This window comes from Falco rusticolus, chromosome Z (genome assembly GCF_015220075.1).
Source record: "Falco rusticolus isolate bFalRus1 chromosome Z, bFalRus1.pri, whole genome shotgun sequence".
NCBI lineage: Eukaryota > Metazoa > Chordata > Aves > Falconiformes > Falconidae > Falco > Falco rusticolus.
Genome location: NC_051210.1, coordinates 65720636 through 65734924, shown reverse-complemented (window position 1 = coordinate 65734924; position 14289 = coordinate 65720636). Strand labels below are relative to the sequence as shown.

The 14289-nt window shown below is 41.6% G+C and overlaps 1 protein-coding gene across 1 annotated transcript in view; it reads right to left on the bottom strand.

The window, feature by feature from the left end:
* Positions 1 to 14289, bottom strand: part of LOC119141662 (chondroitin sulfate proteoglycan 4-like) — a 44756-nt gene that overhangs the window by 13734 nt on the left and 16733 nt on the right. The window contains exons 4-7 of the mRNA XM_037374167.1: positions 13355 to 13825; positions 12382 to 12558; positions 6735 to 6933; positions 952 to 1083 (exon numbers count right to left, since the gene is read on the bottom strand). Coding sequence (XP_037230064.1) covers positions 952 to 1083; positions 6735 to 6933; positions 12382 to 12558; positions 13355 to 13825 — 979 coding nt within the window. The remainder of the gene's footprint in view (positions 1 to 951; positions 1084 to 6734; positions 6934 to 12381; positions 12559 to 13354; positions 13826 to 14289) is intronic.

The following is a 14289-nucleotide window of genomic DNA, read 5'->3' as shown; positions in this document are numbered from 1 at the left end:
CCACTGCAATCTCATTTTTTGTTGCCTGTGTTTAAGTGGCTTTTGTTGCAAGCCTTTGTTTATGCTGCTTATATTCAGGAAGTTTAAGAAGCTAAAGTCTTCTCCTTCTGTATCAAATTAATAAATTAAGGTACAATGTAATACCTATAAAGCTTTACCAATTCTCATTCTCTCTCTGGCTGTACAGATCATGTTTAGACCAAAAAGAAGGTAGCACAAACAGAAGTGTGATGCAAGACATGGCTGAGAGAAGACTAATCTTAATTTCATCTTTAATCCTATAATTAATGTTAGATTACTAACTCAATGAGGAATTACTCTTGCCAATGCAAAGCAGTAAACGGCTCTGGTGAGACTCTTAACACATCAGCTCCTACAGGACTGGGATTTCATTAAGAAGATACTCAGCTGCTGATCCAACTAGTTTGAAACACACAAATACAAACCAAAGCTTTCAGTTCTTCTGATTCATCAGTGAGTCTGTCCTGCTCTCTGTAACTCAGCTCAAACAATAAGAAAGCAAACTAGCAATCTGGCAAACTTACGTGTGCTATTCAGAATCCCATGGACACAAGCTTCACTTTTGCTTTTACCAGGCAAAATCACAACCAGCTAAGACACCTCTAAATACATTAATATAGAGTTTTAAACAAATCTGAATGGGGAATGTTCAGAGTCTAGGCAGACACTGTTATCGTCACACTGCGCTTATTTATTTCACTGCCAATTTCCATGACTCCAAGCATATGCATATATCAAAAAATTAAAGACTACAAAACAATAAAGCCATATGTTGTTTGAGAAAACATAACTGTTCTTTTGAAAATCAAGACAGAGAGATGTTCCTAGGTACAGTTTTCTTTACTTTAGCCAACTAGCTATCTGACAAATAACTATATATTATGTAATTCTTCCAAGTAGACAAAGTCACAATAACCTTTAAAAACAGACCTGGAAAGACTCCAAGGCCTTTGTTCACTTCAAGGCTAATGACAAGCATCTGAGCTGTGATGCTGAAAGTCTGTCGAGGTGCAGAGTTCAAACCGTCTGTTACCTGGAAGTTGAAGCTTCCAGACATCGCTCCTGTAGAAAATAAAAATGTAAATTTATTCTTGTCTTATTCCATTTGTCATCCAAAACACACAAACATACAATGGACCCCTTTTTCTCCTGGCTACAGTGAAATATATCCAAAGACATCCTGAAGCAATTTTTGGTCAGTACCTCTTACCTTAATTAGAATTAAATAAAGTAATAATGCAGAGAACACCTTCCCAAGGAAAAACTACTGGCTGTTGTTCACACTCAAGGCCAGACATCCCTTAGATGTAAATCAGCAGAGTGCACATTCTTTCTTCACTGACCCTGGTAGAGCCGAAAACCAAGTTAAACTTGGGGAGACAACAACACCCAGATTTCCTATTCCTTTTCCACCTTAGGAGTGACCCTAAGGAGCACTTAAGCAGTCATATTTTGGCAAAGAAGGAATCTGGTGAGAAAAACAAGTAGAATGTTCTTTCATTTTCATTTACGTTTGAAAGATTGAATCAACTCTCAGGTTGTTTCCTTCACCTCTTCACTCTGCTTCAGCTTTGCTGAACAGCGTTATGTTGTCACAGCTTAAACTATTTCAGAGGTTATGTGTACTTGCACATTTTTTTCTTTAATCTTAGGATCTGCGTGTACTTTGGCATGAGCGATAGCAAAATACCTCCACAAGTCTGAGTGGATTGCTGTAAAAATCCACCTCTCGGTACTGACTTACTGCTTTAAGTAGAGGCTCCCCAGCTTAATTAGGTAAAAAGAGAGAATGAGAAATGGAAACATTAACTGTTGCAAACAGTTATCACTGCTCTTCTACTTGCTTTGCCCAATTTAGCAATGAGAATTGCTACATGAATATATATCCTGAAAGTGAGAGGGATTCCATGTACTTTCATATAAAGACCAGCACTCCTTGCCTCATTAGAAATTAACATATCAGAGGAATCGAACGTGGGTTGAGATTAAAGTTAAATCCCCTAGGCAACGCTCTTATATCCAGCCTGGCACCGAGGCAGCTCTAGAAGATCAGGTCATATTGTTTTTATTTTAAAAGCTTCTATTCTCTGATGGAAGATGCACAAGTAGTTGCACATGTAAAAAGGCATTGAGGAGTCTACTATTTACCTCAGGTTGGGGAAAAAAAAAAAAAAAAAAAGGCTTACTTAGCCTTACTTCGGTTTTTTGGCTAATGCAGGGCAACTGCCCAACTGATACAGACATTTTGTCATTGGCAGAGTCAGGAACAGGATTAAATCCTGAAGTGCTGCTTGGGTGGAGCACATATTATTTTGTCACAAATAAATTCTAAAGGCATACCTGATCAGAGGTGATAAAAAGGACCCAGAAAGAGGATTGCAAACACTGCACTGAAAAGACCCTGAGGCTTCAGAACCAACAAGAGTTCAATTCAGTACCCCTCGAAGGAAAACACTGGCAGGATTTAAGGGCAAGCCTCATACTGTGAAAGTGGGATGGGAGCACCCTGGAGTGAAGCAAGGGTGGAAAAGAGAAGGAATTCTCACATGGAAGGAGGAGTACAGAAAAGGGAATGTATATCCTGTTTCTGCATTTATGCTGGTGACAGTACAGTTGGGGACTACAGAGGAAACAAACACAAAATTTAAGGGGAAAACAGGAGAACAAAGACAGAAATTTGTAACTCACAGCACAGAATAAGCAGCACAATGTAAGACTGAACAAAGATGAAGAGAAATGAGGTCTAATGTTAGAGGCATAAAAGCCAAGTACCGTAGTACTTTCTTTGGCGATACAAAGGACCCCAAGGATGGGGAGTCACTGCTATGTACAGATGTAAAAGATCTGTGGTGCCACAAGGAGCAGCCAGGATATGGAAGGGCTGCCTCCGCCAAGAAGATGCTGCCTTGGGAAAGGGCTAGAGTGAGTAGGAAGGGTAGACACCAAGCTGTGGAGAACATGAAGTGGGGTTACTTCCCAGGAGGAGCCGAAGAAGCTAGCACACACTAGAAAACTCAAGATGATGGTCAGAACAGCTGAAGATAAAAAGGGGTAAAAAGCTGGATGAAAGCAATCAGATAAGGAAAGGCCCCAGGACAAGGCTGGAAGCAAAAAATGGAAGTAACAACTACATTCTAGCAACAGTCCAAGATGAAGGAGGAAAGAAAACCACAGACTGAGAAAGGAAAAGAAGCAACATGTCCAAACTACTTCCTAAACACTAGAGGCCATGAGGCTGAGCAGATGGCTGAGCCAGAGCAGCTGCAAGAGCTGACACATGACCTGAGCAATTCTACTTTTCAGATTTACTATACAACCCACACTCCCACTCACTGGAAAATGAAAATTGCTATTCTTTTTACTTGTATTAAGATTCACTTCCTAAGACTACAGATGTGCATGTGCCCTTTCTGGAACCCAAGACTGGATTAATTTCATTACATTGAGACTACCACCGTCCTACCACCATAAGGGGTTTTAGTCAAAGTCTCTCTCGGAACAATTTAAATGGCTTGGCTCACTTTTGCCATGCTCTTGACCTTTTATTTCCTGACTAAATTATTTGAGCAGGATACTTGCAGCTCACCAGCAGCTGCTTGTAAAGCAATCTCAGCAACGCATATGCACTCTGCAAGACAGTGCATTGGAAGACAGAGCACTTTAACCTGCACCAAGCCTCATAAAGACACAGCACAGATCTGGAATGACTGCTGCACCCAAGGGAGCACTAGAAATAATTCCAGCCTGCCTCGGGGCTGGCAAGAAAGTGCTGTGGAGGCAGCAAGGTAAAAAGTAGGATTGCAAACCTGGACTTCAGGAGACCTAACTTTGGCCTCTTCAAGGACCTGCTTAGAGAAATCCTATGGGTTAGGGCCCTAGAAGGTAGGGGGGTCCAAAACAGCTGTGTAATATTCAAGCATCACTTCCTCCAAGCCCAAGATCAGTGCATCTCTATGAATAAGAAATCATGCAAAGGGGCGGGAGGCCTGCATGGATGAGCAAGGAGTTCTGGCAAAGAAGGAAGTTTATGGGATGTGGAAAAATGGACAGGCCATTTGGGAGGAATATAGGGATGTGGACAGAACATACAGGGAGGTGACAAGGAAGGATAAGGTCCATTTGGAATTAAATCTGGTGAGGGAGGTCAAGGACAACAAGAAGGGTTTCTTCAAGTACCTCAGCAGGAAAAGCATGACTGGGGAAAATGTTGGCCTGCTGCTCAATGAGGTGGGAGCACCGGTGATGAAGGACACAGAGAAGGTGGAGTTACTGAATGCCTTCTTTGCTTCAGTCTCCACTGCCAAGGCCAGCCCTCAGGAATCCCAGACCCTGGCGGCAAGAGAGGAAATCTGGGAAAAGGAAGACATTCCCTTAGTCAAGAAGGATCATGTTAGAGATCACTTAAGAAAATTTAACACCCACAAATCCATGGGCCCCGATGGGATTCACTCTGGAGTGCTGAGGGAGTTGGTAGATGTTATTGCTAAGCCACTCTCCATCATCTTTGAAAGGTCATGGAGGAAGGAGACATGTCTGAGGACTAGAGGAAAAATGTCACTCCAGTCTTCAAAAAGGGCAAGGAGGACCTGGGAAACTACAGGCTGGCCAGCCTCACCTCCATCCCTGGAAAGGTGATGGAACAGGTCATCCTGGAGGTCATATCAAAGCATGTGGAGGAAAAGAAGGTTATCAGGAACAGCCAGCATGGATTCACCAAGGGGAAATCATGCCTGACCAACCTGATAGCCATCTAAGATGGAATGACTGGCTGGGTGGATGAGGGGAGAGCAGCGAATGAAAGAAAGAGACCTCAGCAAGGCTTTTGGCACTGTCTCCCATAACACCCTCACAGGTAAGCTCAGGAAGTGTGGGCTGGATGGGTGGACAGTGAGGTGGATGGAGAACTGGCTGGATGGCAGAGCTCATAGAGTTGTGATCAGCAGCACAGAGTCCGCTGGAGGCCTGTAGCTCATGGTGTTCCCCAGGGGTCAGTGCTGGGTCCAGTCCTGGTCAACTTACTCATCAGTGACCTGGGTGAAGGGACTGAGTGTCCCCTCAGCAGGTTTGCTGATGATACAGAGCTGGGAGCAGGGGCTGATACCCCAGCAGGCTGCGCTGCCATTCAGCGAGACCTGGACAGGCTGGAGAGTTGGGTGGGGAGGAACCTGATGAAGTTCAGCAGAGGCAAGTGTAGGGTCCTGCACCTGGGGAGGAACAACCCCACACACCAGCAGAGGCTGGGGCCGACCTGCTGGAAGGCAGCTCTGCGGAGAAGGGCCTGGGAGTGCTGGAGCACAGCAAGGTGCCCATGAGCCAGCAGTGTGTCCTGTGGCCAAGGCGGCCAGTGGGATCCTGGGGGGCATTAGGGGAACGTGGCCAGCAGGTCGAGGGAGGTGATCCTCCCCTCTGCTCTGCCCTGGTGAAGCGCATCTGGCGTGCTGTGTCCAGTGCTGGGCTCCGTGCTTCATGGGAGACAGGAAACTACTGCAGAGGGTCCCGTGAAGGGCTGTGAAGATGGTGAGGGGGCTGGAGCATCTCCCTTCTGAGGAAAGGCTGAGGGACCTGGGCCTGCTTAGCCTGGAGAAGACTGAGAGGGGATCTTATCAATGTCTACAAGTATCTTAAGGACAAGCGTCAACAGACAGGGGCCAGGCTCTTTTCAGTAGTTCCCAGAGACAGGACAAGGGACAACAGGCACAACCTGAAACACACGACGTTCCTTTTGAACATGAGGAAGAATTTTTTTTACTTTAAGGGTGACACAGCACTTGAACACGTTTCCCAGAAGGTCTCTGGAGACACTCAAAACCTGCCTGGACATGGCTCTTTGCAACCTGCTCTAGCAGGGGGGTTAGACTAGATGACCTCCACAGGCCACTTCCAACCCTGACCATTCTGTGGTTCTGGGATTCTGTACTTCTTCCATATCCTTCTCCAAAAGGGGTTTGTTCCTTCTTTACCACCTACTTTCCTCTTTCAGTTGAGGTAACACAGTAACAGACCTGGAGCAAGAGGAAAGAAGCCATCGCCCTGTAAAAGCCCCAACTCTTGCTCTGGCTGGAACGCCACCGGGATGTTCATTCCTGTGGCTTCCCCGCTCTGCCACTCAAGGGTGCATGAAGCTGCCCTGATTTCTTTTTTGTTCCCTACACATTCTCTCTGCAGCAGCAGCACAAATAACCCGACCTCTAACTCTGACTGCTGGCAGAAAAAAGTCAGTGTTTAAAAGCCAAATTCCTACACAGCCTGAAAGACAGGTTGACATCACCCAGATGAACCATAACTTCATTTCCCTGAGCTGCGCAGGAATAGAACTACATTGTGGTAGGTATCTGAGACACTGTTGGTCCATGAATTGCTCTGCACTGTAGCAAGAAGAAAGGTTTCAGGAGTTTCTCAATGACAATAGTAAAAAAAAAAAAAAAGGGTTTCACATCTCTGAAAGCCACAGCAACATTCCCCTACCGCAAACCTGCTTTCAGAAAGAAGACTGTGACTAACTGAACCACTAATACACCAAGGTTTCTTGGTGAGCAAGCATTTAAGCAGTCATTAGGCCCTTTCCTGTTTAGTTTGTGAGATCATGCATCACATAACTGGTACTCTGAGATTTTTGTGACATTACAAAGAGATCTTCAAAGGATTACAAACACAAATATACTGAACAGGAGAAATATTTTGGTAACAGAGGTGGTATTTTTGAAACCACATACCATTGTGCACAAATACCAGCTGCCCTTCAATTATATGAGCCTGGGTAAAACTAAGGATGCTCTTGTTTGGAGAAGATTTCAGAGCCAAGTGCCCATTGCTAGGTGGAGTGATGGAATATATCAGTTCTGATGGTGAGGAGTCCTTGTCTTCTGCACAGAGGTCATCAATAGTTATTTCCGTGACTGAACCCACCCAGACCTAGAAAAGCAAAGATAATAAAAAAATAGTAATAAAGAAAATGCATACAAAAGAAAACAGGGGTGAAAAAAAACTCAAAGAAAAAGAAAGAAGAAAGATTTGTGCTGTGCAACACTAGCAGCTATGACAGGTTTCATTACTGTCCATCCAAATCTCTGATCACGTACTGGAATAGTTAATGTTGGAAAATGGTTTTCAAAAACAAGGCCATGAAATAATACAAGCAAACACACCCTACAACAGTTTGAATTTTAGATAGCCGAACAAGTGCTCTATTTGTCAGGCACTATCCAAACTCTTACAAACACAACCAGATTGTATTATGATAACTGAGTCAAGGAGCTCCTTTCCAACACATACACATGAATATTAGTGTCATGTACTTCACAGCAGGCAAGGCATTCAACATGTTCTACTTTCACCAGCAGAAAAGAAAAAAGAAAAACAGCCTAGGTACAGCGCACTCTCCAATACAAATGAAATGTTTCTTGTAGCTGCATTGTTTCCTTCTAACAACACGCACTAAAGGCCCTTTCTTAGTGCTCCGAACAACCCACAGAGGTACTCAGTCCAGTGGGAGATGGAAGGAATCAACACCTCCAACAGTTGCGTACCACTTTGCAAGGTCATGCTTCCAGATAAAATAGTTAACTAGTTTTTAGAAAGACAGTATAAAAGTCAATACTTAATTCCAGTCAATCTTAATTATTTCATTATTTTTTTTAGCTTAAGATATGCACAAGCTGCAAGATCCTTCTTTCAAGCACAAAGGACTGCTGTCTGAAACTCATCCATGACTTTCTGGATAATTTCTTGTTTGGAAATTATAAGCAACAGCCCATTTTACTCTCCATCTTTGCTATACTTATTTGGAATTACAAACAAAAGTATAAGACTAACAAAGAACAATACATATTTATCTCAACAAGAAATGAGCATTCAATACATCAATACCAATTCTTTCCATGCAGAGTTTGTATTAAAGCGTACTATCTTAAGAATCTGAGCCTTTAAAAACCTCAGTTTGAGCTTCAAAAAACTGCATTGTCCCTTCCTGTCTTGCTATGGTCTTAGTACACTTAACCAGTATCTGGTAGTAACATCACACCAAATGGCTGAAGAGGAAACACGATCCCTGACAAAGGGTATTTTACCTCTGCCAGAACCAAAAAACAGCAACCACAGATGTTTCCCTACATATCAATTTTGCTTTTTAATAAAAACCATGGAAGAAAACCTATTAAAGCCACTGAGATTTTTGCCATGATACTTCAACAAAGGAAAGATTTAGACTACATTGTGTCCCAAAATAGGTGCCATGAAATAAGAGATACTAAAATGAAATTATATGTGTTTTCTAATTAGAAAAAAAAAAGCTTGAAAAAAAGTTGTGTTCCATTTTATAATAGAAAATATCTTGTAACCAGGAAGTAGCTATTTCCTGCCTTGAAATACATATTTCTCTGTAATGTAATTACTACTACTGATGTTTGATAAAAGATGCCACCTATAAACAAAAAGGATAATAACTAATAGTAAAGGCTGCCTTATTGAGCAGCACCAAATAACCACATCAGTGTCACTGTTTTTGTATGGAGACCCTTTAACTCAGTAGCACTTGATTCAAATCATTCTACAAAAAAAGTTCACATACAGAATATGCAAAAACATAAGAAAGGATTTTGCAAACATGTGTTTACAAATGATTCATTGAGTTTCAATTTTTTTCCTCTTACTAAAGGAAGAGCTGAGCTTTTTTTTCTGTAAGGCCAGTGTTTATTTCTATTGTTCCAGCACACTAACACACAATGCTTTTTAAAGTACTGCACATGACCTGCAACATGATCCTTGAGGAATGAAAGGAGATCCAAGAGCTGAAGAAGGGCTGTAGGGAAGCTGACACCCAGAATACTGCAAATACTGCGCAAGTGTCTTATTTTCCACGTCTGGGATCAAGTCCTCCTTGAAGGGCATCATGAAAACTGTATCTGAACTTCCAGAACATAGCATTACACTAATTCTGCATGTGCCTAACACATTCCACAGGCATAGTCCCAAAAAAGGTTCATGACCCTCCCCAGTAAGAACTAATTCATTCTGCTCTACTTACAGCATCCAGCTTATCATACCTCCTTGCATGCTACATATCCTACCAGAAACTTTATATTCATGGGCATTTTAATACTCTGGTGAGTGATTTAAAGAAATCAAACAAAATAAATACAACAAAACAACAGTGTTTGAATTTGTTTTTTAAGTAAGTCTAATTCTAGGAAAACACAGCCCTCTTGTGGCAACAGGAGGATACGGTCATTTCACAGCATCATGACCCATAAACGTATTTAAACATATACATAAACACAGCAAATAATGCCAGGGTAATGATCTTCTTAAGAATATCCTATTTCCCTTCTCCATTCCCACTCCATTAAAAAAAAATAAAAATGGAACCTGCGGAAATTTTAGGAAATTGTACCTAGAATGCTGTGCAGTTTCTAAATAAAAATACCCCTCATGCATTTACTGTTCTAATGGAAAGACTTTAAATTAAATGCAGGGATTACCAGCATACACTACAGAAGTTCTCAGGATAGTACAACTTTCTGTATCTCATAAGTTATGTTAATGTGAATACTTCAGCATGTCACAAAATCACAAGGCAGGAGGACACCCAACAAATCCCTAAAAACATCATTTACTTTCACTCCCTAGAGAAAAGTCAGTAATAATTCCTAACATTTTTGGTTGTTTGTCCTTCTGAAACTCCCTGTGGTGTTCATAACCTTCACAACAACAGACAAGGTTGTTTGAAGAAGGGATGTTATGGATGCCTCAGAAGTGAGGAAGCTAGAGTTGAAGGACCCATTCAGCATGTGTGCAGATGCCCAACAGTTTCTTGCATTTGGCCAGAAGCCCTGTGACAAAGGCCAAGATTAACTTTCATACATCCACATCAACATCACTGGCCACATAAGGCAGCTTTTCACATAAGATATTTCTCAACAGCAGATGCCATATACTAACCTATTTTTTGATTGTTCAGCAGTTCTTTCTAATCCTTTAGATTGAGATCTGCAAAATTTCTGAGGTGCTAAACTTCAGTCAAATCATCCTACTGGACCTCAGTTTTCAGAGTACTGGTCCCTTGTTTTATACTTATGTACGTTTTGAACATTTCCAACTTCTCAAAAGACATGAAAGAGCTACTGTCTTCCTAAAAGCAACACACAACAACTCAACATTCACCACTACAATGTCCTTAAGGAGCACAGACTGCTTGGCTAGAATATGGAGCCAGCGAGTATCACCCTAAACAGGAATGCCTGCCTCATCTCAATATTTAGCAGGACTAAGAAAACCCATTTTACCCCACCTACTTGGGATGTGCAAGTTCGCTTGGAAGAAGGATCACCTCAGTGTGTCCCTGCCAGGATGTATCTTCCAGCTTCATTTTAGTCTGTACATGAATCCGACATATGTCTACTTATTAGTACCCACTCATGACAAAAACTAAGGTTATTTCTCAGCAATAGCTTACACATGACCAGCAAAACCACAGGCCCAAAGGCAGCATACTGGTTCTGGGTAGCATGCAAAATGCCTCCCCAGAAGAGAGGACCAAGGTTAGCTCTGTCTAGGTTAAGCTCTGTTATCATTGTTCTTGGGAAGCCCAGGCTTACAGATACTTTTAGAAAAATCCATATGCTGCAGTGCAGTGCACTGCAGTTGTGTTAACAGACTGCAGTTCAATGCCACTAATGCACTAGAAGAGAGACACAGAAAAATCCAACTGGACATACGCCCCTCTTGTCTGTGACTGGACAAACATTACAGTGTGCTGTGCTGACGTCTGTAGAATACCGCTGTAATTACTTTAACCAGGGAAGGTTTTACTCTTGTGAATTTGAAATGCTTGTGAAGTATGTGCTTCTGCCAGCAGTCTCTGCACAAGCCAGGGTGTCTTTTGTTGCAGGCATCTGCAGACTGTCACAGACTATCTGCTGTCACTGCAAAGCCACGCGATACTACTACTATCACTGTTTTAAAATTAATGTCCTTTCTCATGTGAAGAGGCTAAATACACAACAAAAGGTTATGATTATCTTTACAGCAATCTATTCTTCCTCTGCAACACACAACTATGTAAAATTACATGCATGTTTTGGGTGCCACCAATTTGTAAACTGGACCATACGGCACTAGGGATGGTGTAGTATCAAAATACCCTGCTTAGCTTCTTTCAAACCCCTTCCTAAATATCTTCTCTGTCTTGATGCCTCTCAGCTGGTTTACAGTGATCACAGGTTCATCAGCTGACCCATATCCATTTCATTCTGCTTTTCAGTCACCTAATTTATTTTTACTCATCAGATCTCATACTGGAAGCCTTTACACACAGGGGCTTTTTGGTTTACATGGGTACAGTGTTCACAATAAATTGGTTCTGGTTACTATGATTATAACACAAACAAATAACAAGCCTATAAATAAATAAGCAAATAAATAAACAAACAAATCTGAAACAGCACTGAAACTGAAGTGATAGTAGTGACTTTTTTCAAAAATCAAAAGATTAAGAAGCCAGCTATGTCTGTTAAGAGCAAAAGGTAGCATCCATTAATGATTTTAAAATTTTCTTCAGAAATTTGGTGGCAGAGGGGGAGTTAAGACACAATTAGCATGTTCTTTTTTTAGCTCCTAGTATCACACGGTAATAGTTTCAGTGTCTGTACTAATACTTTGATGACCTCTAACACTCTAAGTTTTCACAGACTGCATCGTATTACTCTTATCAGAAACTTCTAAAGAAGGGAACATTCCTGGTTTGTATCAGAAATACCCAACGCATAGTGAATTCCCTAATGAAGTGCTAGTGAAAATGCTGCTCACTCCTCTTGCTCCATCCCACTGGGGATCCAGAGAGAAGCACGCAGCAGAATGCCCCTCCACAGGTCTGACCCTTTGGTACACTTAAAGGCAAGAGGCACAGGGTCTGAAGCCTGTCCAAAGACAACAGTGAGATGTTTGCACTCTCATTATCACTACTCCTGGTACTTTTCTAAGCTACACCATTCGTTAAGAGCCCTCAAGATGCCCTAGCAAACAACACTAACACACAACGATCCAGGTGCAAGCCATCCCACCCCACAAGACCTGTCAGTCCAAGAGACTTCACGTATCTTTAAGATTAAAATAAAGCTCAGTCAGCCTTCTAGATGAACTTTACATCACAACAGCAGAAAGTGTTCTTCATGATGACTAGAATCTCCCTAAATATACATTACCCTACCCCTTCCCTTCATTAACACTAATTTACTTAAACCCCAGGACCACCATTTGTTACATTGACTGCCCCACCAGAATCAAACCTAATGCTCTGTTAATGAAGGTACATTAACTGGTATCAGGTTAGAAATAATTTCAACATCACATGATTGACAAACATACCCGAAGAATTCTGTTAACTTTTATAACAGGAGCTTCATCATTTACGGCAGTAACTGTTACAAATACAGTTCGGGGCAAGCTTTGTTTCCACAATTCCGTGTTATTTACCATCACAGTAAAATTGTCCATCAGTTCCTCGCTGCCATCATGAACATAGTAAATTAATTCTTGCCCCACCTGAAAAATGTAACAACCGGAAAAATTAAAGAGGCTAAAAGAAAATGCCACAATGAAAGAAGAAAAATATTCAAGTCTTGTCATGCCTCTCTGTATTTATTGCCTCAACTTTTTATGACTTCTAAGACTTTATTCATGCTCATATCTGATCTGTACCTCTATATTTGTTGTTCTGTTCACAACAGCAAAATTTACAGCTCATCTGCCCATTCCTCTAGCCAGAATATCTTAATTTTGCCATTCTCAGCATTCCCCCTTCATCCTGAAGCACAATGTTTCCTGGAATCTATAAACTGAATACAGTTTTAGTAGATGGTGACTTACAGTTTTGTTGTTAGAGCTAAAAGACTGAAAAGTAGTTTATCATGCATATACTGCTTCTCTGTGAGCAAAGACATGACTGAAGAAAAATATTTTTTTTCCATTTTCCTCCTTGTTCAATCTACACATTATTTCCTCTGGTCTTTTCGAAATGTACTCACAGTCTGTCTGTTTTAGGTTTCCAGAACACCAACAACTCTGCCTAAGTGTGAGTGACCCCATCAGTCTACTGTGATTATAGCACACTAGTCTGTGTGAACACTGGTACACAAGGAAGTGATGTGGTTCACCACAACAAGGCACCCTCCCTCCCCACCCTAAATGACAAGGTAGCAACTGCACAAAGATCTTCAGTACAAGGCCAGAATAAAGCTCAGACTCATGCATCCCACCACTTCCTACCAAACCACCTCATAGCTTTTAGCAATACAAAGAATTAATCACGACTACAGCAAAGCAGATCTAAATGCATTACCTGTTTTCTGGTAAATGTGGTTAACTTTATTCCAGGAACATGAGAGTTTTCAATATACCCATGTTTTGGCTGCTCAATTAAAATAAATTCACAGCTGAGTCCTGCAAAGTGTCTACTAGAAATTTTAAGGTAGTCTTCCACCAGGGCTTTTGAGCCCCCTTCAAGTACCGTGAAGTTCTGTACTTCTAGTGGAATCATTCTGGGGATGATGTCTACAGAGATCTCAATTCCACTCACTGTTTGGACACTATTGGTCACATCCAGAGAAAAACGGTCATCGAGTTGGTCAGAAACTGTCTGCACATACTGAACTTTTCCCTCATCAACATCTTGCTGTGTGAAGCTCAAAACCGGCCTTTGGTCAGCACTGAGATAATTTTCTTCTGAGGAAAACTTCCGAATGTATCCATGTGCTGGAAGCTGTCTTACTGTGAACACAATCTCAGATGAAGAACTGTTTTCATGAACAACCTTAAATTTAAAAACATACCCCAAAATTATTTAAACAGACATGGGAGAAATTCTATAACTCTCTTCTGAATTTTTCACTTTTAACCCTGAGCTTGTCTACCTAATTAATTGGCATTCTTATCTGGGTTACATAGTTCCTAATACAGGCTCCTTTAAGTAGACATGTGTTAAATAAACATGGCATGGCAGTGTTTTGTAACCCCAATTAAGTTTTTTAAATTTTGAATAGGAACAAACGGCAGAGTTAACTAGTGGCTAAGAACTGCAGACCCCTGCCTGCAAGAAGGATTTGGCCAGCACAGTGGTGTGCTGCCAGAGCCCTCTCGCGGCAGTTACTGCAAGGCTACACACAAACCATGGAGGGGGAAGCATTACCCAAAGAGAAACGACCACAGGTTTGTGAGTCTATGTTTTTAAACTTTTGCATGCAATCCCCAGACAGTGTTAACTGGGCTAGTTCCAAA